At 47.4% G+C, this 26529-nt stretch overlaps 2 protein-coding genes across 3 annotated transcripts in view; both read left to right on the plus strand.

Moving 5' to 3' along the window:
- ANXA5 (annexin A5) overlaps positions 1-26529 on the plus strand; it is a 445678-nt gene that overhangs the window by 86569 nt on the left and 332580 nt on the right. The window lies entirely within an intron of this gene.
- Positions 1-26529, plus strand: part of BBS7 (Bardet-Biedl syndrome 7) — a 144229-nt gene that overhangs the window by 66229 nt on the left and 51471 nt on the right. For both annotated transcript variants that reach the window (XM_075349109.1, XM_075349118.1), the window contains exons 4-10: positions 16-78; positions 168-343; positions 633-819; positions 11197-11269; positions 12784-12900; positions 13011-13141; positions 14379-14463. In XM_075349109.1, the coding sequence (XP_075205224.1) occupies positions 16-78; positions 168-343; positions 633-819; positions 11197-11269; positions 12784-12900; positions 13011-13141; positions 14379-14463 (832 nt within the window). The remainder of the gene's footprint in view (positions 1-15; positions 79-167; positions 344-632; positions 820-11196; positions 11270-12783; positions 12901-13010; positions 13142-14378; positions 14464-26529) is intronic.

Genomic DNA, 26529 nt, shown 5'->3' on the forward strand with positions numbered 1-26529 from the left:
TCTTCATTATTCTAGGTGGTAATTGGCGATCAGGACGGAGTGGTTACATGCTTTGGTATCAAGAAAAGTGAAGCCGTGGTAAGGGGTGTTTGGTATTGCCCAATAAAACATGCCATGTTCCTTCACATTGGCTTACCTTGTGATGCTTACTTTGTATCTCACTCCAGCCAGTTTTTAAGACCCTACCCGGCCAAAAGATCTCACGGTTGGAGCTCGGAGGAGCACTCGGCACAGTTCAGGAGAAAATATTTGTTGCATCTGGATCTGAAGTTCGGGGCTTTACAAAAAGAGGAAAACAGTTTCTGTCCTTTGAGACAAACCTAACAGAAAGCATCAGAGCCATGTAAGCAGTGAGATGTTCCCGATCACGGCATTGCATAGCTGTTGTCAGCCTTTTTTTTAAACTGATTATGTTTACAAGGTATCAAAGAGGTTAAAGAAATAAAATCTAAAAAAAAACCCAAACCATTTCTTGAAGTTTTACAGTTTACTTAGGTGTAATCCTATGACATTTTTGATCACTATTTTTATTAACCAGTCCTTTTAGTCTCCTATATTACATTTAGTAGACCAAATGACAAAATTACATAAGTGAAGTGTCTCTTTTTAAGATTTGTTCTGTACTTTCCTAGGCATGTATCTGGATCTGATCTTTTCTTGTGCGCCAGTTACATCTACAACCATTACTGTGACTGCAAAGACCAACACTACTATCTCTCCGGGGATAAAATTAGCGATGTCCTTTGCCTACCAGTAGAAAAGTTAGAAAAGATCACACCAATACTTGCCTGCCAGGACAGAGTGCTCCGTATATTAGAGGTATGATGTGTTTGCATATTAAAAGATTGCTGTACGTTACATTAGATTGTTGATTTGCTATATATTGTAGTGTTTACACTGTGCCCAATAATATGATATTATTAAAGTGTAGATAAATACATATTACAGCTCACCATGAAATCATTTCCATGCAGTATGGAGCACGGGAGAAACTGTGAGAAGGATAATCCAACCCAACAGACAAGCAATCTTCTTTATTCAAAGTATCATACAGAGGACAGTTTCATGAAACATGCAAGTTAAAATCATAGATACCATCTGCACAATTCAGATGCCGCAGAACCCTCAATCATGAAGGATGCTGTGACACCTGAAATGCCACCATGATTTTAACTGGAATGTTTCATGAAACTGTCCTCTATATGATCCTTACTTGAATAAAGAAGATTGCTTGTCTGTTGGGTTAGATTATCTTTCCTTTATCACATTATTAAACTGTACCTCATACCGTAGGTAGTACACATCTCACATTTTTCTAACTATTTTATTATATCTTTTCATGGGACAACCATGAAGATATGACACTTTGATATAATGTAATGTAGTCAGTGTACAGCTTGTATAACAGTGTAAATTTGATGTACCCTCAAAATAACTCAACAGACAGCCATTACTATCTCCTCACCTGTTTGCCTCCACACACGCTTGAGAGCATCTGAACACAATAATTTTATCTTGGTCTTATCAAACCACAGAACATGGTTCCACAAATCCTTGTCCTTAAGGCCACGTCTCACTAAGCAACATCTCTAGCAACATCGCTGCTGAGGCACGACTTTTGTGACGTAACAGCGATGTAGCTAGCGATGTTGCTGTGTGTGACATCTAGCAACAACCTGGCCCCTGCTGTGAGGTCATTGGTTGTTGCTGAATGTCCTGGGCCATTTTTTAGTTGTTGCTCTCCTGCTGTGAAGCACACATCACTGTGTGTGACAGCGACAGAGCAACAACAAAATGTGCAGTGAGCAGGGAGCCGGCTTCTGCGGACGCTGGTAACCAATGTAAATATCGGGTAACCAAGAAGCCCTTCCCTTGGTTACCCGATATTTACCTTCGTTACCAGCGTCCGTCGCTCTCACACTGTCAGTGCCGGCTCCCTGCTCCCTGCACACATAAATGCAAAGAGGGGAAAGGATCCGGCACAAACTCCTCTTGATAAAATGTCAAAATTTTATTAGCAAGTATTAAAAAGGTTCCATCCGTGTAAACAAAAGGAGGGAGTTATCCCATGGAAAGTTTCCATGGGATAACTCCCTCCTTTTGTTTACACGGATGGAACCTTTTTAATACTTGCTAATAAAATTTTGACATTTTATCAAGAGGAGTTTGTGCCGGATCCTTTCCCCTCTTTGCATTTATTCCTAAACCGGTTGGGACTTACCGGTGGATCCCAGGCACCCGCAAGGACTGGCAGCCAGAGGAACAGGTGAGCTGAGGATACCCTTATCTCCCTGCACACATAGCCAGACTACACATCGGGTAATTAACCCGATCTGTACTCTGGCTAGGAGGGCAGGGAGCCAGCGCTAAGCGGTGTGCGCTGGTAACCAAGGTAAATATCGGGTTGGTTACCCGATATTTACCTTAGTTATCAAGAGCAGTATCGCTTCCACGCGTCGCTGCTGGCTGGGGGCTGGTTGCTGGTGAGATCTGCCTGTTTGACAGCTCACCAGCAACCCGTGTAGCGACGCTCCTGCGATCCCTGCCAGGTCAGGTTGCTGGTGGGATCGCTGGAGCGCCGGTTAGTGTGACGGTACCTTTAATCTGCTTTTCTTCAGCAAACTGTTTACGGTCTTTCTTGTGCATCATCTTTAGAAGAGGCTTCCTTCTGGGACGACAGCCTTGCAGAACAATTTGATGTAGTGCGTGGCGTATGGTCTAAGCACTGACAGGAGGACCCAAAACCCCCTTAACCTCTGCAGCAATGCAAAATATTGACACTTTGGGCACAATTTGGCAATTTTCACTTAGAGGTGCACTCACATGTGTTGCCAGCAGATTTTACATTAATGTCTGTGTGTTGAGTCATTTAGAGGGCGCTCCAAATTTACACTGTAGCTGTGCACTGACTACATTACATTGTATCAAAGTATCATAGCTTCATTGTGCCCTGAAAAGATATAATCAAATATGTACAAAAATGTGAAGGGTGTACTCAGTTTTGTGATATACTGTATATATTTAAATGGAAGATATGACCATGATAACTTGCCCCAGAACTTTTATAATGCCGGGATAATACTTATCTGTAAACTCACTTTCCCCATCATCCCCGTACAAAGGAGCCATGCTCTGTCTTCTTGTGAGAAATATAGGAGTTCCTGTATAGTTTGTCACAGTGCCAGAGTCCATGGATGAATTGTAGCTCATATAATGGACAATTTGGCACTTAACTGTGGGGGACTGAAAGCGATATAATTAAGATATAATAAGATATAATTAAAATAAGTACATAATTGGGATCCATTTCTGTTCAGCAACCCATGCAATTATAGTATTTCACAGCTGTTATGCATGGTAACAGATTTCCTTTACATTTAAATGCCACTAAAATAAAATTAAATCTCTCTTTATGGCTCTATTTTTTGTTACAGCGCTCCAAATCCCCTGCTGTTCTGTATTACTCCTTCTCCCTATTACATCATACAACTGGAGCAGGCTCAGGAGCTGAGCCAACACCTGCATACACTAGATCTGCTCCAAAGTTGCTATTTGCCTGTAACAGCAATGAGCTAGGCTCTGATTGCAGATGTTAACCCCTTAACTCATGCATTTAAGGCACTCCGTGGGACTGTTGTTATGGGTGCCTATGAGGCCCTTCCCAGTCAACAAGATTGCAGGGTGCCAAAAGCTTATCATGGCAGCCTGGGGCCTACTGAAAGCTGCCATGATTGCAATGTTAGTACTTTTGTGAAATTAAGCCACAGCTGGCAGTGTATAGATCAAGTGATTAGTCAAATGCAGGTTCAAATCGCCCAAAAAAGTTAAAATATAAAAAAAAACAACCCATAATGATATTTAATATAAAAAAAATCATTTCTTTATCGTTCCTTTGGGAGACCCAGACCATGGGTGTTTAGCTTCTGCCTCCGGAGGACACACAAAGTACTACACTTAAAAGTGTAGCTCCTCCCTCTGAGCTTATACACCCCCTGGTAGCCAGTCCTAGCCAGTTTATTGCTTTGTGTCAGGAGGCATACATCCACACATGCATTCTCATCTGATTTGTTTGACTTTTGGAAAGAGTTTGAAGAAAAACGGGGACATGTCTGGACTCCCGGCATGTCCCTTCTCACCCCACTGTGTCGGCGGTGTTGTTAAGGTTGATTTACAAGGCTGCAGCCTTACATGCCGCGCTCCTTCACTATCCCTTCTGGGCTCTGGCTTGAAGTGGGAGCCAGCACGGTCTCCATGCCTGGCAGGAGTCCGGTCTCCATCCACAGTCCCTTGAGGATTCTGTTGGACCGGAGCACTCATCCCCAGGGACATGGCCCTGCGTCTCAGCAGCTAAGTACCTGAGACGTTTATGTTGGGGGTCCCGGTTCTTTATTGTAAGAGGAGAGTATGCTGTATGTGATTGTTTTAACTTTTCCGGCGGGTTCTCTAGCTTTTGCCTGAGAACCACGCCGATGGTGCCTGCTTGTCGGCCTCGCCGCTTAAATTTAGGCCCCGGCTTCGCCGGAGGCCTAGTTTCATTTTCCTGCCCTCGCATGTCACTCATGCAGAGGGACAGGTTCGGCTCCTCCCGGCGGCCGTTCTACACAGGGGAGGGACACTCCCCACTGCTGGGGCGTCCCTCCTTCCCTGCAGGTCTCTATAGCCCTCCAGTTCCCGCTCTTTTATAGGAACGCCCTCTTCTCAGGCAGAGTTCACTCTGCTCTGGGACATCCTGCATTCTGCATCTCTGCTGAGGTGCTGCGACTGGGGGACCAGGCTTCGGGATCTGGAGGGCACACAACACCGCGATCAGCGGTCTGGTAAGCCACAGCCGGTCTCCGGTTGTGGACCTCTGTATATTGTCCCTGGGGTTCATTCTCTGCAAAGCCCCCACTCCAGCAGCATGTCTCACACAAGGAGCAAGGCTCCAAAGCTTTATTCTGCATGCACTGCATGTAAGCTCCTGCTGCCTGAGCCGAGCACCTATCCACATTGTGATGTCTGCTCTAACTTGGCGGTGCCACAGCCTGGAGTCTCACCCCCAGTGGTCTCTCAGGCTGCTGCTGCACCTGTGATTGAACCCCCGGCCTGGGTAGAGTCCTTTTCTAGGTCCATATCCCAGTCATTTGCTGAGTCCATGGGGCTTTTGTCCAGGACTTTGATGAATATGCATCAGCCCCCCTCACAGGGTGCCTCTAATACTCTTGACAGAGGACTCCTATGCTCTGACCTCCGTCCATCGGAGCTCACGGAGGATTCATCATCTGATCCCAGACCACATCCTTCTAAGAGAAGGCGCAGGGTTTCCTCCCCCTCCCCATCCCACGGCTCTGTCTCAAGAGCTGACTCTCAAGATGAGGAGGATGCCCTCACTGGGGGCTCGGAGGCTATGTATCCCATCGATTTTTCTGAGGGTGACTCAGATCTTAGTGATTTGATTGCTTCTATTAATTCTGTGCTGGATCTCAATCCGCCAGTGTCAGAGGAGCAACTCTCTTTGGCAGAAAAACATCAGTTTACCTCGCCTAAGAGAGTGAAGAGTGTGTTCTTTAACCACTCCAGTTTTCAGACCGCTGTGACCAAACCCAGGGCCTGCCCTGACAAACGCTTTCCAAAGCGTGGTTCTGATGACCGGTTTCCATTTCCACCTGAGGTGGTCAAGGAGTGGTCTCACTCCCCAAAGGTAGACCCTCCGGTGTCTAGGCTATCAGCCCGGACCGTTGTGTCGGTGGCTGACGGCACCTCACTTTAGGATTCCACTGACCGTCAGATTGACCTTCTGGCCAAATCTGTGTATGAAGCTGTGGGGGCCGCGTTTTCCCCGACTTTTGCAGCAGTGTGGGCTCTCAAAGCCATCTCTGCTTCTCTAGAGGAGATGCATTCCCTCACCAAGGAATCTATGCCTGAGATGGTTGCCTTAACTGCTCAGGCTTCAGCTTTTTCATCCTATGCCATGTCTGCCATGCTAGAGGCTGGTCACCGCACTGCGGTGGCTTCAGCTAATTCTCTTGTTATCCGCAGGATTTTGTGGCTTCGAGAGTGGAAGGCAGATGCTTCTTCCAAGAAGTTTCTTGCTGGGCTCCCTTTTGCTGGTTCACGGCTGTTTGGTGAACAGCTGGATGAAATCATTAAAGAAGCTACTGGCGGGAAGAGTACTTCCATGCTACAAACCAAGACCAGGAAACCTGCCCAGGGTAGGAATCAATCGAGGTTTCGTTCCTTTCGTTCCTCCAACTGGTCCTCCTCTAAGCCTTCCGCCTCGTCCGCTAACTCAGCCAAGGATCAGAAATCCAACTGGCGCCCAAAAGCTCGTCCCCAGAAGACCGCAGGAGGTTCTGCCACTAAGGCAGCTTCCTCATGACTCTCGGCCCACTCCAGCCACGTCCTTAGTCGGTGGCAGGCTCTCCCACTTTGGCGACGCTTGGTTAAAGCAAGTCTCCGATCACTGGGTGAGAGACATCATATCTCACGGCTACAGGATAGAATTCTCTTCCAGCCCTCCAAACAGATTTTTTCTCTCAACTCCCCCCTGCTCCAAGGCCGCCGCCTTCTCGCAGGCCGTGGCGTCCTTGCAGGCAAACGGAGTGATTGTCCCAGTTCCCGCTCAGGAACGGTTCAGAGGTTTTTACTCAAATCTCTTCCTAGTTCCAAAAAAGGACGGTACCTTCCGGCCCATCCTGGATCTCAAGCTTCTCAACAAGCATGTCGGGGTGCGGCATTTTCGCATGGAGTCTCTGCGATCAGTCATTGCCTCTATGACCCAAGGGGAGTTCCTGGCGTCCATCGACATCAGAGATGCCTATCTACGTGTGCCAATCGCAGTGTCACATCAGCGTTGGTTACGTTTTGCGATAGGAGAGGATCATTTCCAATTCGTGGCTCTCCCCTTCGGGTTAGCCACGGCCCCTCGGGTATTCACCAAGGTCATGGCGGCAGTGATTGCGGTCCTGCACCTCCAGGGGTTAGCAGTGCTTCCTTATCTGGACGACCTTCTGGTCAAGGGTACATCCAACGCAGACTGTCAGCGGAGTGTTTCGCTCACTCTCGCCACCCTAGCCCAATTCGGGTGGATTGTCAATCTTCCCAAATCCACTCTGACTCCGACCCAGAGTCTCACGTACCTAGGGATGCAGTTCGAGACTTTGCTGGCACTTGTGAAGTTGCCCTTAGACAAACAGCTGTCACTCCGGTTGGCGGTGCGCTCTCTCCTGAGGCCCCGCCGTTATACCCTCAGGCGTCTGATGCAGGTGCTGGGTCAAATGGTGGCCTCCATGGAGGCGGTTCCCTTTGCCCAGTTCCATCTGCGTCCTCTGCAGCTGGACATTCTCCGCTGTTGGGACAAGCGGCCTTCCTCCTTACAGAGGTTAGTGGCTCTGTCACCACGGACCAGGAGCTCTCTTCAGTGGTGGCTTCGACCCCTCTCCCTGTCCCAAGGGCGCTCCTTCCTGACTCCGTCCTGGGTGATTCTTACCACGGATGCCAGTCTATCCGGCTGGGGAGCGGTACATCTCCACCACAGAGCACAGGGCACTTGGACTCCGTCCGAGTCAGCCCTTTCAATCAATGTGCTGGAAACCAGAGCTGTGCTTCTAGCTCTCCTAGCCTTTCACCACCTGTTGGCGGGCAGGCACATTCGAGTCCAGTCAGACAACGCGACAGCGGTTGCCTACATCAATCACCAAGGCGGGACACGCAGCCGCCTGGCAATGTTGGAGGTCCAACGCATTCTTCAATGGGCGGAGGACTCCAAGTCCACCATATCCGCAGTCCACATCCCTGGCGTAGAAAACTGGGAGGCAGATTATCTCAGCCGTCAATCCGTGGACAGTGGCGAGTGGTCCCTGCACCCGGCAGTGTTTCAGTCAATCTGCCGCAAGTGGGGCACTCCGGACGTGGACCTAATGGCATCCCGTCACAACAACAAGGTTCCGGTTTACGTGGCTCGCTCCCACGATCCTCAGGCCTTCGCCGCAGACGCTCTGGTTCAAGACTGGTCCCAGTTTCGTCTGTTTTACGTGTTTCCCCCTCTAGCTCTCTTGCCCAGAGTCCTGCGCAAGATCAGAATGGAGGGCCGTCGAGTCATCCTCATTGCACCGGACTGGCCCAGGCGAGCTTGGTATCCGGACCTGCTCCAACTGTCCGTGGAGATGCCGTGGCATCTTCCGGACCGTCCAGACCTGCTCTCGCAAGGTCCGTTTTTCCGCCCGAATTCTGCGGCACTCAAATTGACGGCGTGGCTCTTGAGTCCTGGATTTTGACGGCTTCTGGTATTCCTCCTAAAGTCATCTCCACTATGACTCGGGCCCGTAAGTCTTCCTCCGTCAAGATCTATCACAGGACTTGGAAAATTTTCCTGTCCTGGTGTCGCTCTTCCGGCCATTCTCCTTGGCCATTCTCATTGCCGACCCTTCTGTCTTTTTTACAGTCCGGTCTGCAGCTAGGACTGTCCCTCAACTCTCTCAAGGGACAAGTCTCAGCTCTATCAGTGCTGTTCCAGCGGCGTCTCGCCCGGCTGGCTCAGGTCCGCACCTTCATGCAAGGTGCGTCTCACATCATTCCGCCTTATCGGCGGCCCTTGGATCCCGGGACCTTAACTTGGTCCTCACGGTATTGCAGAAACCCCCTTTCAAGCCCCTTAGGGAGGTTTCTTTGTATCGTCTTTCTCAAAAGGTGGCCTTTCTAGTTGCCATAACTTCTCTCAGGAGAGTCTCTGATTTGGCTGCGCTCTCATCGGAGTCACCTTTTTTGGTTTTTCACCAAGACAAGGTAGTTCTCCGCCCGACCCCGGACTTTCTTCCTAAGGTGGTCTCTCCCTTCCACCTTAACCAGGATATTTCCTTGCCTTCCTTCTGTCCGGCCCCTGTTCATCGTTTTGAGAAAGCGCTGCATACTCTAGATTTGGTGCGTGCTCTCCGGATCTATGTGTCTCGCACCGCTGCACTTAGGCGGTGCACCTCTCTTTTTGTGCTAACCACAGGGCGGCGCAAGGGTCTCTCTGCTTCTAAGCCGACCTTGGCCCGTTGGATTAGATCGACCATTTCGGACGCCTACCAGAGTACTCAGGTGCCTCCCCCGCCGGGGATCAAAGCACACTCGACCAGAGCTGTCGGTGCCTCTTGGGCTTTCAGGCACTAGGCTACGGCTCAACAAGTCTGTCAGGCTGCCACTTGGACTAGCCTGCATACCTTTTCGAAGCACTACCAAGTGCATGCTCATGCTTCGGCAGATGCGAGCTTGGGCAGACGCATCCTTCAGGCGGCTGTCGCCCACTTGTGAAGTTAGGCTCCGCCTACTTCTTAGTTTTTTCTGTTTATTCCCACCCAGGGACAGCTTTGGAACGTCCCATGGTCTGGGTCTCCCAAAGGAACAATAAAGAAAAAGAGAATTTTGTTACTTACCGTAAATTCTTTTTCTTATAGTTCCGTATTGGGAGACCCAGCACCCTCCCTGTTGCCTGTTGGCAATTTTCTTGTTCCGTGTGTTATCACCGGCTGTTGTCGTGGACAGAGTCTCCGGTTGTTCCGGTTCTTACTCGGTTCTACTTGTGGGTGACTATTCTCCTTCAGCTTTTGCACTAAACTGGCTAGGACTGGCTACCAGGGGGTGTATAAGCTCAGAGGGAGGAGCTACACTTTTAAGTGTAGTACTTTGTGTGTCCTCCGGAGGCAGAAGCTAAACACCCATGGTCTGGGTCTCCCAATACGGAACTATAAGAAAAAGAATTTACGGTAAGTAACAAAATTCTTTTTTTTCTATATCAACGTGGTTGTAAAAGTCCAAACTGTTAAATTAAAAAAATATTTAACTTTGTTCTGTAAATTCTGTGAAACCAGAAACAAAGGAAGCTCCAGAATTGGCATATTTCAGTTGCCGCCTTTCCCACAAAAAAGAAAGCTACACATATTTCCATCGACTGAAAAAGAAAGTTATGGTTCTCAGAAAATGGTGACAGAAATGAGTTATTATTTTTTTCTTTGTTTCAAATGTCAGTCGTATCACCGTAACTGTACCAACTTGAAAATCATGTTGGTGTTTGATTTTTACGCACAATGTACACCATAAAAACAAAATGGGAAAAAGAGGGTGAAAAACGAAGGAGTTAAAGAAGACGTCATCATTTCTGTTTTATTAATAACTGTGTTCCCCAAAAAAATAACAATAATTCTTTCTTAGAGTTCTATTGTTTTGTTCCTCTGTTATTCTTCCTAGAAATATATGAATAAATTGACAACTGGGTGGTACTATTCCTCTTGTCATAAGGGTGTGTCCCTACAGTCTGCACTGATTTGGCCAATGTCAGACTAAGTACACACCCTCAAGCTAGTTAGATATGTATTCTTGGAAGAATAACGCCGGAACGGTGCACCCCAAACTGCTAAGAGAAGATGGTCCAAAATTGTCCTATTTTGGAGAATACAATCCTTTACTAACACAGACATCTCCTTTTAAAATATAGACTACTCGGTGGAGCTTATTGAAGCCAGATATATACAGCTTCCATGGAGCTCCTTTAGTGATCTTTTAATGCTGGATGGAGGCTATTCTATCATTTTAGCCGTTGTCCATACACAGGGTTCTAGCAACCTCCATCACTATAAAGATAGATTTTGAAAATAATTACTAAAGCACTTTTGCTGAACACTGGGGAGAAAGGGTTACTCCGCGCTGCTGTAGGAATGGAGACCAAGAAGAACAAATCCTGGATAGTTATTTATTGTCAACGCGTTTCGGAGTAAAAACAACTCCTTCTTCATATCAATTGTGAAAGTCCTGAAGAAGGTGCTTTTAAGATGAAACGTGTTGGCAATAAATCAATATTCAGGATCTGTGCTTCTTTGCCACTATTCCTAGGGCAGGGCTGATTAACCCCTTCTCATCAGTGTTTAGCATTTATTTCACTGTGGGGCTGTTGCAGCCGTTTCATGTTTCTTCAGTAATTGTGACTTTCACACCTTTTTCAGGTGAGCACGTTTCCTGATTATTACACCTTTTCCATCAGATATAAGATCTTATTCTTGCGCTCTTCGTCTCTCCAGTTGCTCTACAAAAGTATTTTTGACTTACATTAAATAAATAAGAAAATGGCAGGCACACGAACGATAAAAATGATTCTGTAGGTAAACACTAATTTGTGATAATTTTGCCCATACGTTTAGTTATGTCTCTTGCCTCATCTTTAAAGTTATTCTTTCTTTTAAGGGATCTGATTTATTGTACGACATTGAAGTTCCTGGTCCTCCCTCTGTCCTGGCCCTCAGTAGCGGTGATGGAGGTCAGTATTTCATTGATGTTTTTCAGATGTATTAAAGGGAACTAGACAGGGATCATACATTTATTACCCATCATGTGGATAGGCAATACATTATTTTATGGTTCAGCCCCCCTTATCTTTTCATTGTTAGATGTTGTAGTCTTATGTGCACATTTTTCTCAGTAACTATTCTACAATCAGTTACAGGACTACATAGTGTTCTATACTACAGAATGGTAATGTGTCCATAAAAAAAGTGCGGACTACGGATGATCGATGTGACGTCCATTTTTGTTATTTTTTTCTCACACCCATTGACTTGGATTGATGAGTCTTGGCTGTATTATTCGACCATACACAACATGGTATGATTTGTTTCCCTCAGGCCTAAAGGGTACTTTACACGCTGTGACATTGCTAGCGATGTCAAGCGCGATAGCACCCAACCCCGTCGTATGTGCAACATTTGGTGATCGTTGCCATAGCGAACATTATCGCTACGGCAGTGTCACACGCACATACCTGTGCAGTGACATTGCTGTGACCGCCGAACAATCCCTCCCTCTAGGGGGAGGTGCGTTTGACGTCATAGCGACATCACTGTGGCGTCACTAAGCAGCTGGCCAATAGAAGCGGAGGGGCGGAGATGAGCGGGACGTAACATCCCGCCCACCTCCTTCCTTCCTTCCGCATTGCCGGTGGACACAGGTAAGGAGATGTTCGTCGTTCCTGCGGTGTCACATACAGCGATGTGTGATGCCGCAGGAACGACAAACAACATCGTACCTGCAGCAGCAGCGAAATTAAGGAAATGAGCAACGTGTCAACGATCACCGTTTTGGAACGATTTTGCGATCGTTGATCGTCGCTCATTAGTGTTACACGCTGCAATGTCGCTACCGGCGCCGGATGTGTGTCACTAACGATGTGACACCCGACGATATATCGGTAGCGATGTCGCAACGTGTAAAGTACCCTTAAGACAGCTGAGGAAAGACTTGCAGACCAGCACTATAAGATTGGTGAGAGTGCTGTCGCGTTTTTTTTTTTTTTTTTTTTTTTACCAGATTGCACTCAGCCTATTTATAGACATCAGCAAACCTTTTCCCTTATATTTATCGTGCTCAACTCATAATCAGTTTGCAGGGAGATTAGAGCAGGGTGTCATTACATCGCATACAGGAATAGGCCAGAATGGGCAGGGTACTTTTGTGATCAGCCTTGATCTCATTGCAGAGGGAGTACAGGTTGCTTGAGCACAGCAGACATACTCAATAATCAGGAGATCTGATAGAAGGGTTTGTAATGTGACACAGCTAACCTCAGCTGCACTGCCCCTCCGCTCACACTTACACATGCAGGAGATCAGAGCTGTCTGCCGTTCTACATCTCACTTCTTTTGCTCAGATGAATAGGTACTCTCCCATATTAAGCATTTATGGTGTAGTGACCGGAGGATGTAATGGTTCTCTTTACTAAATGTGGTGTAAGAAATGAGTTACTCTCAAATTCAACCAGGTCTCTCTTATACCCAGGTGGCAGTGGAGAAGAGCTCTTATATGGAACATCTGATGGAAAGATTGGATTAATTCATATTGCAAGAGACTCCCCTGTGCCCAAATGGGAAATCTTCAATGAGAAGAAAAGAGGAGGTTTGTAAGAATATTTTATGCATTTTATTGCAATTTATCAACCCTAATGCAGCTAATTGAGAAGTAAACAAGATTGATTGCTAATCCTCGTGTGTCATCTTTCTTGCTAGGCATTCTGTGCATCGACAACTTTGACATAATGGGTGATGGAGTGAAGGACATATTGATTGGTCGAGATGATGGGACAGTGGAGGTATATGGTTTTGACAGCGCAGGTGATCCTGTTCTCCGATTTGACCATGTAAGTCAGTGCTAATGATATTTTGGAAACTGTGATTCGGTATTGCAGAATAATCTGAACACATGAATGGAACAAAATATTATAAAAAGTAGGTCTGTTTCTGCATCTAAACCTAATTAATAATACTGTAAGATTCTGGCCAGGAAGGATTGCAATCATTTCAAAAGTACATTATTTTAGCTGGCAAGTAATTATTCTGGCTTTATTTCTGTATGTTAACCCCTTCCTGACATTGGACATACAGGTATGCCGTATTTTGCAGTGTGTTGTGAAAATGAATGTACCGGTACGTCCTGATAATCATGCAGGCACAGAAGCTTTGCATGCAGGATCGCCGCCGGGAGCTCAGCTTAACACTAGAACTACTGGACTCGTGACACCTATATAGAAATACATGGTGCAAAGTAGTCAAAATGACTACCTCAGTAGTTCTAGTGTTAAGTGATAGCCGGGCTACAGTTGTCACAGCCAGTGCCCGCCTCGCCCCCGGCTGTTTAACCCCCTACATGCTGCTGTTAATAGCGATCGGAACATTTTGAAGGTCGGGAGTGGGAGAAAGCCCATCTCCCACCCGATCTGGACCCCTGCGACGTGATCGCTGGGCTCCGATTGTTGCCATTGCAACCCAAGGTCAAATGACGACTTCTGAGTTACCTAGCTATGGTGGCCTGTTAGACCATGCCAGAAGCATGGTCTGAGAGGCTTCTGTCAGTGTCACACTGATTAGTTTTAAAGCATTGCCATACTTGAGCCAGCAAGCAGACTAATAAACGTTAATGTCCCATAGGGGAACCAAGCAAAAAAAAAAAAATAGTAAAAGTATTTTTAAAAAATCCCCAAATAAATAACAAAAGAAATTGAAAAAAATATATACCAATAAACCTGTATATTTATGTGAAAATAAAAAACCCCCACATATTTGGTTTCGCTATATCCAAAACGACCCAATCTATAAAACAAAAAAAAGTGGCAAAAATTTGGCTTTTTCATCAAACCATCAGGAAAAAAGTTGAATGAAACACGATAAAAAGTCAAATATACACACATATATATATAGTATCCCTGAAAAGTTTATCTCTTCCCGCATAAAATAAGCCGTCATACAGATCTGTAATAATCTTGGTCTTTCTCTAATTTCTGTAAGAAATCTTGTATAAGGAAGCCGATTTTACAAAACTCATAATTACAATATAATACCAGTATACATTTGGCAGTAGATTTATGTTTTTCTTTTTAGGCTTTGACCGAAAGCATAACATCCATCCAGGGAGGCTGTGTTGGGAAGGAAGGTTATGATGAAATTGTACTGTCCACTTACTCTGGTAGGTTGAATACATTAGTTCTGTTTAGTCCTGGCATGGTTTATCCCTTGAAGACATATTCAATTTCTCTGTTAGGTGGCACAAGTTATAACAATATTCTAATTAGTATAATTAAAAAATTCTCCCGTGTATAGACACGATGGTTATATAGTTATGATGTCACCTTCTGTTCTTTTAATGTTATCCTTAGAATGTCCCCCAAATGTGTCCAGTGCTGGTGGTCAGACATGTCAGTGTCGACCTCCCTGATATTTCAGTGCTGGAGTTATTCCTGCTCTAGTGCAGGCGGGTTAACAAAAATGAGGGCACTAAGCAAGATAATATAAAAACAGCAATGTCTCACCACAGGAGAATTTGGTTGTTTTTTCTAAATGATTCCAATCAAAAAATTGTGCGGCTCACATGTTAGAAGTTGAAAGTCTGACCTTTTTCTATTTAATATGAAAAAAACCCAACCCATTAAGAAAATTGATGTCAGAAGAGTTGGGACGGGGCCATGTCTACCATTGTGTAGCATTTATTTTTTAGGCTATGTGCGCACGTTGCATATTTGCATGCAGTTAAAATACACTCTGCACTGCAGCGTAACTGCATGCATCCTGCGTCCCCAGCATAATCTATGAAGATTATGCAGGAGATGTGCACACGTGGCTTATTAGAGCGCAGCACTTCGGCTGCTGCCCGAAGCGCTGCATTCTAAGAAGTGACATGTCACTTCTTTCGTTCGCTTTGCCTGCAGCCCCCGCTCTGTCTATGGGAGGGATTGCACTCAGAGCGCATGAAATCGGCTTTTCATTACGGACTCTTTCTGCAGCGATTTGAAGCGCACGTGTACTGTTCAAATCGCTGCCGAAATTTCTGCAGGGACAGAACACAACATGCGCACATAGCCTTACAGTGTCCAGTCCAGGAGACCAATTGCTGCCGTTTTGGGAAAAGAATGTTGTCCCAGTCTTGTCTCATGCAAGTTTCCAGTTGCTCAACAGTTCTGGGTCGTCTTTACCATGTTTCTTATTTCATAATGCACCAAATATTTTCTATTAGTGGAAGGTCTGGACTGCAAGCGGCAAGCTCATCAGCTGAATTCTTCTGAGAAGCGAAGCTATTGTCATGGATGCATTATGTGGTTTAGCATGGTCTTCCCGAAATATGCATATTGTTCCCTGAATTTGAATATTGCCTGGATGGGAACATATGTTGTTCTAAAACCGTTATATCAGAGGTGGCCACTTTGCTGGCCAGGATCGCCATTAATGCGGTCTAAAACAGATTTTCATTGGGTTGCAGTACTTTAAGGGATATTCTCTCCTCCAAGATCCTATTCCAATATGCAGTAGGTGTAATAAGTCAGTCTTGTTCAGCGCAAAGTGAAAGCTCCGGCGGCAAGAAAAAGTGTACCAGCAACCCACTATATATTTAAAGAGGTATTCCTGTCACCAAGATTCTATCCTAATATATAGTAGGTCCAATAATAAGTGACTTAGGGACAAAATGTAGAATTGATGGTGGAATGTTGAACTAGATAGACCTTGGTCTTTTTTCAACCTACAGTTAAGTCCAGAAATATTTGGACAGTGACACAAGTTTTGTTATTTTAGCTGTTTACAAAAACATGTTCAGAAATACAATTATATATATAATATGGGCTGAAAGTGCACACTCCCAGCTGCAATAGGAGAGTTTTCACATCCAAATCGGAGAAAGGGTTTAGGAATCATAGCTCTGTAATGCATAGCCTCCTCTTTTTCAAGGGACCAAAAGTAATTGGACAAGGGACTCTAAGGGCTGCAATTAACTCTGAAGGCGTCTCCCTCGTTAACATGTAATCAATGAAGTAGTTAAAAGGTCTGGGGTTGATTACAGGTGTGTGGTTTTGCATTTGGAAGCTGTTGCTGTGACCAGACAACATGCAGTCTAAGGAACTCTCAATTGAGGTGAAGCAGAACATCCTGAGGCTGAAAAAAAAGAAAAAATCCATCAGAGAGATAGCAGACATGCTTGGAGTAGCAAAATCAACAGTCGGGTACATTCTGAGAAAAAAGGAATTGACTGGTGAGCTTGGGAACTCAAAAAGGCCTGGGCGTCCACGGATGACAACAGTGGTGGATGATCGCCGCATACTTTCTTTGGTGAAGAAGAACCCGTTCACAACATCAACTGAAATCCAGAACACTCTCAGTGAAGTAGGTGTATCTGTCTCTAAGTCAACTGTAAAGAGAAGACTCCATGAAAGTAAATACAAAGGGTTCACATCTAGATGCAAACCATTCATCAATTCCAAAAATAGACAGGCCAGAGTTAAATTTGCTGAAAAACACCTCATGAAGCCAGCTCAGTTCTGGAAAAGTATTCTATGGACAGATGAGACAAAGATCAACCTGTACCAGAATGATGGGAAGAAAAAAGTTTGGAGAAGAAAGGGAACGGCACATGATCCAAGGCACACCACATCCTCTGTAAAACATGGTGGAGGCAACGTGATGGCATGGGCATGCATGGCTTTCAATGGCACTGGGTCACTTGTGTTTATTGATGACATAACAGCAGACAAGAGTAGCCGGATGAATTCTGAAGTGTACCGGGATATACTTTCAGCCCAGATTCAGCCAAATGCCGCAAAGTTGATCGGACGGCACTTCATAGTACAGATGGACAATGACCCCAAGCATACAGCCAAAGCTACCCAGGAGTTCATGAGTGCAAAAAAGTGGAACATTCTGCAATGGCCAAGTCAATCACCAGATCTTAACCCAATTGAGCATGCATTTCACTTGCTCAAATCCAGACTTAAGACGGAAAGACCCACAAACAAGCAAGACCTGAAGGCTGCGGCTGTAAAGGCCTGGCATTAAGAAGGAGGAAACCCAGCGTTTGGTGATGTCCATGGGTTCCAGACTTAAGGCAGTGATTGCCTCCAAAGGATTCGCAACAAAATATTGAAAATAAAAATATTTTGTTTGGGTTTGGTTTATTTGTCCAATTACTTTTGACCTCCTAAAATGTGGAGTGTTTGTAAAGAAATGTGTACAATTCCTAAAATTTCTATCAGATATTTTTGTTCAAACCTTCAAATTAAACGTTACAATCTGCACTTGAATTCTGTTGTAGAGGTTTCATTTCAAATCCAATGTGGTGGCATGCAGAGCCCAACTCGCGAAAATTGTGTCACTGTCCAAATATTTCTGGACCTAACTGTATGTAACTATACTGTAGTATAGTTCTTATGATTAAATATGACGCTTACCCCATTTGCAGGGTGTTACATTAGCTTAAGTATCCTTGATTACAACCACTAGCAACTAACAATCACTATGATGACGTGCAATGAAACTCAGTTCACAGCTCAATTTCTCATGGAGACTGCGTCCCGCCTCGGTGATGCCAAGTCAACTTCCAATTCCGGAAGTAGACGAGACATCACTGGACATCAGAGGTCACAGCAGACCGGGTCACATCATAGAGATGAGCGGACAGCGATAGCGCCGCTCACAGGCAGAATTGATAACAGAAGGTATTTAGAAAAAGCTTTCTGTCACAGCTTTAAGGTGGTGTCACATACAGCGACGACGACAACGACATCGCTGCTAAGTCGCCATTTTCTGTGACGTAGCAATGACCTCAACAGCGACGTCGCTGTGTGTGACACATAAGAACGATCAACCCCTGCTGCGAAATCGCTGCTCGCTCCTGAATGTTCCAGGTAATTTTTTGATTGCTGCTATCCCGCTGCGCCATGATGATAAGCTCAGCATCCTTGTGTTTGACACCGCAGCAGCGACGGTCGCGACGACGCTGAAGGCAATGACGTAGGACTTGAAGGCAGGACAAGGGCGTGTTTTTGTGGTGTATTTTGCAACGCCCCTACAGCTCCGATTGGTGGTTACAACAGTGTTCCGATTGGGTGACTTGCCGAAGGCGTTACAGTGATTTCATTTTTTATTTCCATTCTTTGTTCCACGTAGTAGATTCTCTGTCTGGTGTCACTAGTGTGTCGTTCTTTGTGGATCTGAATGAAATGAAATAGAATGACTGAAAGCACTACTGCGTCTTCCTTTGTTTGGCACGGTCACCCAATCAGGTGCCGCTGTAGTGATCACCAATCGGAATAGAGGGGCGTGAAAAAAGGCAACACAAAGGCGCTGTAGCGATCGCCAATCAGAACAGAGGGGTGTGAAAAGAGGCAACGCAAAACATGTCTAGGGGTAAACACCACGCCTCTATCAAGGTCTGAGTCGTCGCATAGCGACGCGTTTGACACCGCACAACGACTGTCGAGGTCGCTATGATCGCTGCTCCGTCGCTGCTTAAAATTACATGTTTGACAGCTAACTAGCGATCATCTATGGTCGCTGTTACGTCACAGGAAATGGTGACGTATCAGCGACGTCGTTGTCGTTGTGTGTGAACCCAGCTTTACATCGATGTGGCCACTATGCTTTCCACCTCTTTAATGTATGCGCATACCCTAAGGCCTTATTCAGTCATCTCTTTTTCATGTACGTCTTCTCTTTGTGTTTGTCGTGGATAGAACATGTACCTATTGGGTTGTTAACATGTCTGGGTGTTTTTATGGGCTGTGTGTCTACAAAAAAAATCCATGGAGATATGTTTGTTTTCTTTATCGTTCCTTTGGGAGACCCAGACCATGGGTGTTTAGCTTCTGCCTCCGGAGGACACACAAAGTACTACACTTAAAAGTGTAGCTCCTCCCTCTGAGCTTATACACCCCCTGGTGAGCAGACCCAGCCAGTTTATCGCTTTGTGTTCAGGAGGCATACATCCACACATGCATTCTCATATGATTTTTTCCTTTTTGGAATGAGATTGAAGAAGTGCGGGTCCACGTCTGGACCCCCGGCATGTCCCTTCTCACCCCACTGTGTCGGCGGTGTTGTAAGGTTGATTTCCAAGGCTGGAGCCTTACATGCCGTGCTCCTTCACCATCCCTCCTGGGCTCTGGCTTGAAGTGGGAGCCAGCACGGTTTCCATGCCTGGCAGGAGACCGGTCTCCATCCGCAGCCCTTCAGGACCCTGCTGGACCGGAGCACTCATCCCCAGGGACCTGGCCCTGCGTCTCAGCAGCTAAGTACCTGAGACGTTTATATATTGGGGGTCCCTGTGCTTGGGGAGAGTGTGCTTACTGTATTTATTGGCATTTCCGGCGGGTTCTCTAGCTGTCGCCCGAGAACCGCGCCGATGGTGCCTGCGCGTCGGCCTCGCCGCTCAAATTTAGGCCCCGGCTTTGCCGGAGGCCTAGTTTCTGTTCTCTGCCCTCGCATGTCACTCATGCAGAGGGACAGGCTCGGCTTCTCCCGGTGGCCGTTCTGCACAGGGGAGGGACACTCCCCACTGCTGTGCGTGTCTCCTCCCCTGTAGGTCTCTATGGCCCTCCAGATCCCGCTCTCACAGCCAAGTCCCGCCCCCTCTCTTCGCTCCGGCGGCAATTTTCTCAGACAGAGTTCACTCGGCGCTGGTCTGCACTCTGCATCCCTGCTGAGGTGCTGTGCTTGGGGGTCCGGGCTTCGGGATCTGGAGGGCACACAACACCGCTCCAGCGGTCTGGTAAGCCACAACCGGTCTCTGGTTGTGGACCTCTGTATATACTCTCTGGGGTTCATTCTCTTGCAGAGCCCCCACTTCAGCAGCATGTCTCACACGAGGAGCAAGGCTCCAAAGCTTTATTCTGTATGCGCTGCATGTGAGCTCCTGCTGCCTGAACCGAGCACCTATCCACATTGTGATGTCTGCTCTAACTTGGCGGTGCCACAGCCTGGAGTCTCACCCCCAGTGGTCTCTCAGGCTGCTCCTGCACCTGTGGCTGAACCCCCGGCTTGGGTAGAATCCTTTTCTAGGTCTATCTCCCAGTATTTTGCTGAGTCCATGGGACTTCTGTCCAGGACTTTGATGAATATGCATCAGCCCCCTTCACAGGGTGCCCCTACTGCTATGGGTCCCTTAGGTCCGGAGCTCACAGAGGATTCATCATCAGGGCCCAGACTCCGTCTTCCTAAGAAGAGACGCAGGGTTCCCTCTTTCTCCTCCTCCCGCGGCTCTGATTCAAGAGCTGACTCGCAGGATGAGGAGGATGCCTTTACAGGGGGTTCGGAGGCTAACTCCATGTACCCCATTGATCTGTCCGAGGGTGACTCAGATCTTAGTGACTTGATTGCTTCCATTAATTCTGTACTGGATCTCAATCCGCCAGTATCAGAGGAGCAACCTTCTCTGGCAGAAAAGCACCAGTTTACCTCGCCTAAGAGAGCAAAGAGTGTGTTCTTTAACCACTCCAGTTTTCAGGCCGCTGTGACCAAGCCCAGGGCCTGTCCTGACAAACGCTTCCCAAAGCGTGGTTCTGATGACCGTTTTCCCTTTCCACCTGAAGTGGTCAAGGAGTGGGCTCAGTCCCCAAAGGTAGACCCTCCGGTGTCTAGGCTCTCAGCCCGGACCGTTGTGTCGGTGGCTGATGGCACCTCCCTTAAGGATTCCACTGACCGTCAGATTGACCTTCTGGCCAAATCCGTGTATGAAGCGGCGGGGGCCGCGTTTTCCCCGACTTTTGCAGCAGTGTGGGCTCTCAAAGCCATCTCTGCTTCTCTAGAGGAGATGCATTCCCTCACCAGGGAATCTATGCCCGAAATGGTTGCCTTAACTTCCCAAGCTTCAGCTTTTTCATCTTATGCCATGTCTGCCATGCTGGAGGCTTCTCATCGCACTGCGGTGCCTTCGGCTAATTCCCTCGTTATCCGCAGGATCTTGTGGCTTCGAGAGTGGAAGGCAGATGCTTCTTCTAAGAAGTACCTTGCTGGGCTCCCTTTTGCTGGGTCCCGGCTGTTCGGAGAACAGCTGGATGAAATTATTAAGGAATCTACTGGCGGGAAGAGTACTTCCATGCCACAAACCAAAACCAGGAAACCTGCCCAGGGTAGGAATCAGTCGAGGTTTCGCTCCTTTCGTTCCTCCAACTGGTCCTCCTCTAAGCCCTCGGCCTCGTCCGCTAACTCAGCCAAGGACCAGAAAAGCGCGTCCACAGAAGACCGCAGGAGGTGCTGCCACTAAGGCAGCCTCCTCATGACTCTCTGCCCGCTCCGGCGACGTCCTTAGTCGGTGGCAGGCTCTCCCACTTTGGCGATGCTTGGTTTCAACACGTCTCCGATCAGTGGGTGAGAGATATCATCTCCCACGGCTACAGGATAGAATTCTCTTCCAGCCCGCCAAACAGATTTTTTCTCTCAACTCGCCCTTGCTCCAAGGCCGCCGCCTTCTCTCAGGCCGTGGCAGCCTTGCAGGCCAACGGAGTAATTGTACCGGTTCCCGCCCGGGAACGGTTCAGAGGTTTCTACTCAAATCTCTTCCTAGTTCCCAAAAAGGACGGTACTTTCCGGCCCATCCTGGATCTCAAGCTTCTCAACAAGCATGTTCAGGTGCGGCACTTTCGCATGGAGTCTCTGCGATCAGTCATTGCCTCAATGACCCAAGGGGATTTCCTGGCGTCCATCGACATCAGAGATGCCTATCTACACGTGCCAATTGCAGTTTCACACCAGCGTTGGCTATGCTTTGCAATAGGAGAAGATCATTTCCAATTCGTGGCTCTCCCCTTCGGGTTAGCCACGGCCCCTCGGGTATTCACCAAGGTCATGGCAGCAGTGATTGCGGTTCTGCACCTCCAGGGGTTGGCAGTGATTCTTTACCTGGACGACCTTCTAGTCAAGGCTTCATCCAGCGCAGACTGTCAGCGGAGTGTCTCGCTCACTCTCGCCACTCTAGCCCAATTCGGGTGGCTGGTCAATCTGCCCAAATCCACTCTGAATCCGACCCAGAGTCTCACGTACCTAGGGATGCAGTTCGAGACTTTGCCGGCACTTGTGAAGTTGCCCTTAGTCAAACAGCAGTCCCTTCAGCTAGCGGTGCGCTCTCTGCTGAGGCCCCGCCGTTATACCCTCAGGCGTCTGATGCAGGTGCTGGGTCAAATGGTGGCGTCCATGGAGGCTGTTCCCTTTGCCCAGTTCCATCTGCGCCCCCTGCAGCTGGACATTCTCCGCTGTTGGGACAAGCGGCCTTCCTCCTTCCCCAGGTTAGTGGCTCTGATGCCACAGGCCAGGAGCTCTCTTCAGTGGTGGCTTCGGCCCCTCTCCCTGTCCCAGGGGCGCTCCTTCCTGGCCCCGTCCTGGGTGATTCTCACCACGGATGCCAGTCTATCCAGCTGGGGAGCGGTACGTCTCTACCACAGAGCACAGGGCACTTGGACTCCGTCCGAGTCAGCCCTTTCAATCAATGTGCTGGAAACCAGAGCCGTGCTTCTAGCTCTCCTAGCTTTTCACCACCTGTTGGCGGGCAGGCACATTCGAGTCCAGTCAGACAACGCGACAGCGGTTGCCTACATCAATCACCAAGGCGGGACACGCAGCCGCCTGGCAATGTTGGAGGTACAACGCATCCTTCAATGGGCGGAGGACTCCAAGTCCACCATATCCGCAGTCCACATCCCAGGCGTGGAAAACTGGGAGGCAGATTATCTCAGCCGTCAAACCGTGGACGGTGGCGAGTGGTCCCTGCACCCGGCAGTGTTTCAGTCAATCTGCCGCAAATGGGGCACTCCGGACGTGGACCTAATGGCATCCCGTCACAACAACAAAGTTCCTGTTTACGTGGCTCGCTCCCACGATCCTCAGGCATTCGCCGCGGACGCTCTGGTTCAAGACTGGTCCCAGTTTCGTCTGTCCTACGTGTTTCCCCCTCTAGCTCTCTTGCCCAGAGTCCTGCGCAAGATCAGAATGGAGGGCCGTCGAGTCATCCTCATTGCACCGGACTGGCCCAGGCAAGCTTGGTATCCAGACCTGCTCCATCTGTCCGTAGAGATGCCGTGGCATCTCCCGGACCGTCCAGACCTACTCTCGCAAGGTCCGTTTTTCCGCCCGAATTCTGCGGCTCTCAAATTGACGGTGTGGCTCTTGAGTTCTGGATTTTGACGGCTTCTGGTATTCCTCCTGAAGTCATCTCCACTATGGCTCGGGCCCGTAAGTCTTCCTCCGTCAAGATCTATCACAGGACTTGGAAATTTTTCCTGTCCTGGTGTCGCTCTACCGACCATCCTCCTTGGCCATTCTCCTTGCCGACCCTTCTGTCTTTTCTACAGTCCGGTCTGCAGCTAGGACTGTCCCTCAACTCTCTCAAGGGACAAGTCTCAGCTCTGTCAGTTCTGTTCCAGCGGCGTCTCGCTCGGCTGGCTCAGGTCCGCACCTTCATGCAAGGCGCGTCTCACATCATTCCGCCTTACCGTCGGCCCTTGGATCCCTGGGACCTTAACTTGGTTCTCACGGTTTTGCAGAAACCCCCCTTTGAGCCTCTTAGGGAGGTTTCTTTGTATCCTCTTTCACAGAAAGTGGCATTTCTGGTGGCCATAACTTCCCTCAGGAGAGTCTCTGATTTGGCTGCGCTCTCTTCGGAGTCACCTTTTTTAGTTTTTCATCAAGACAAGGTGGTTCTCCGTCCGACGCCGGACTTTCTTCCTAAGGTGGTCTCTCCTTTCCACCTTAACCAGGACATTACCCTACCTTCATTTTGTCCGGCTCCTGTTCATCGCTTTGAAAAAGCGTTGCATACTCTGGATCTGGTGCGTGCTCTCCGGATCTATGTGTCTCGCACCGCTGCACTTAGGCGGTGCACTTCTCTTTTTGTGCTAACCACAGGTCGGCGCAAGGGCTTCTCTGCTTCTAAGCCGACCTTAGCCCGTTGGATTAGATCGACCATTTCGGACGCCTACCAGAGTACTCAGGTGCCTCCCCCGCCGGGGATCAAGGCACATTCGACCAGAGCTGTCGGTGCCTCTTGGGCTTTCAGGCACCAGGCTACGGCTCAACAAGTCTGTCAGGCTGCCACTTGGACTAGCCTGCATACCTTTTCGAAGCACTACCAAGTGCATGCTCATGCTTCGGCAGATGCGAGCTTGGGCAGATGCATCCTTCAGGCGGCTGTCGCCCATTTGTGAAGTTAGGTTCTGCCTACTTCTTAGTTTTTCTGTTTATTTCCCACCCAGGGACTGCTTTGGAACGTCCCATGGTCTGGGTCTCCCAAAGGAACGATAAAGAAAAAGAGAATTTTGTTTACTTACCGTAAATTCTTTTTCTTATAGTTCCGTATTGGGAGACCCAGCACCCTCCCTGTTGCCTGTTGGCAATTTCTTGTTCCGCGTGTTATCACCGGCTGTTCTCGTGGACAGAGTCTCCGGTTGTTCCGGCTCTTGCTCTGTTCTACTTGTGGGTGGCTATTCTCCTTCAGCTATTGCACTAAACTGGCTGGGTCTGCTCACCAGGGGGTGTATAAGCTTAGAGGGAGGAGCTACACTTTTAAGTGTAGTACTTTGTGTGTCCTCCAGAGGCAGAAGCTAAACACCCATGGTCTGGGTCTCCCAATACGGAACTATAAGAAAAAGAATTTACGGTAAGTAAACAAAATTCTCTTTTTTGAACCACATTACTAATGCAAGTCTGTGGGTCCGTGAAAGTCATGGAAAGTACACAATGCCATTAGTGTGCTGTCCCTGATTAATATTGCAACAAATAGGAGGAGAAGATTTGCAATTTATTTGTTTATAAGTGAAAATTATTGATCGTAAAAATGACACGTGGACCAAACACTGCTGAAACTCCGATACAAAGCTGTGATCAAGCTCTGACTGTTTATCCATGCAAAAAAATCATTGCCTGGATGAGGCCTAAAGGCGTATGAATTTATCAATGTGAGCCACTGTGATACATCTGGTGCATTTTAAGATGATCTGGTCTAAGTTTCCACTGTCTAAAATTAGATGGGGTTAGTACATTTGCCCCAGCACATTTATTTATTCCAGCATATTAATATAAAAACGGCTAAACCTCATTTTTGTGACTTAAGCCTACATTCATACATCCGTGTGAATTTTCCATCTCTAAGTAATGGAATGATTTTTTTTCTGGTGTCATCCTAGTTGCATCCTAGAAGAGATGTGTTTGTCCCTATTGTAGTAAAAAAAGCCCCCTGAAAGGTCACGTTGTTATTGTAATTTATCACTATACAATAGATCCGTGCGATATGGAAGCAAATCAGAAGTATTATAATGTATGAGAATAGGACGGGCTCTGAATTTTGATTTTTTTACTGGTGTGTGAATTGCAGGGCTGTGGAGTCGGTAAGCCAAACTTGCGGCTCTGACTCCTCAATTTCCCTTGCACCGACTCCACGACTCCGACTCCCACATATGTTGCTTATATTTAAGTGAAAAATTTATTGTCGTACAATGTGAACATCAGACATTTAATCATTTTTATGATACAATAATATCAAGATATTTAGATAGAACATAAAATATATTTATTGGAATACAACTTTAGAACCCAAGTCCTCTTGCGCCTGGTAGTCCTGTAGGCCACTCATCCTAACTGCTACCTCAGTCAGAGCTTCTTATCCTTTAGTAAGCTGTTGATCATCAAGCAGTATACAGTATATTTGCCAATAGCTGTGTCTCGCTCCGTTTCATTGAAGCAGAAATGCCATCTGCGATTAAACCTCCTCTATGAGACAGGCAAAATAGCAAGTTCTTCCACTCCCTTGTGAAAATGCCAGGAGTTAAATCCTCAGCTTGTAATTTTTTAGTCACGGTAAATGGGTGATTAAGCAATTCCTTCAATTCAGCCACCTGTGTCCATTGACCTTCATTTAGGGTTACTTGAGGGTTCGCCATACCTATAAGAAATGGTTTTAGTTCAAGCAATCGCTCAATCATTAAATAAGTGCTGCCCCACCGAGTGGCTTGATCGACAATTGCCCCTTTCCCAGCACGTCTCTTCAAGATGGAATCAATTTTAGGGGTTCTAGCGGCAATAACCAATTTCCTCACTTTTCCAATCAGATTTCCAGCATGTCCGCCCAGTTTCACACATCCGGCTATTCGCCGGTTTGGCGGATGTGACGCACGCCAGTACAGTGCGATACAGTACAGTGGCATTGCCGCAATTTCCGGGTCACATGACAGCATGTGACCGGTGTTTGTCGCGCTGCCACTGTACTGTATACACTGTACTGAAGTGT

Source organism: Anomaloglossus baeobatrachus, chromosome 1 (genome assembly GCF_048569485.1).
Source record: "Anomaloglossus baeobatrachus isolate aAnoBae1 chromosome 1, aAnoBae1.hap1, whole genome shotgun sequence".
In the NCBI taxonomy this organism is placed as follows: domain Eukaryota; kingdom Metazoa; phylum Chordata; class Amphibia; order Anura; family Aromobatidae; genus Anomaloglossus; species Anomaloglossus baeobatrachus.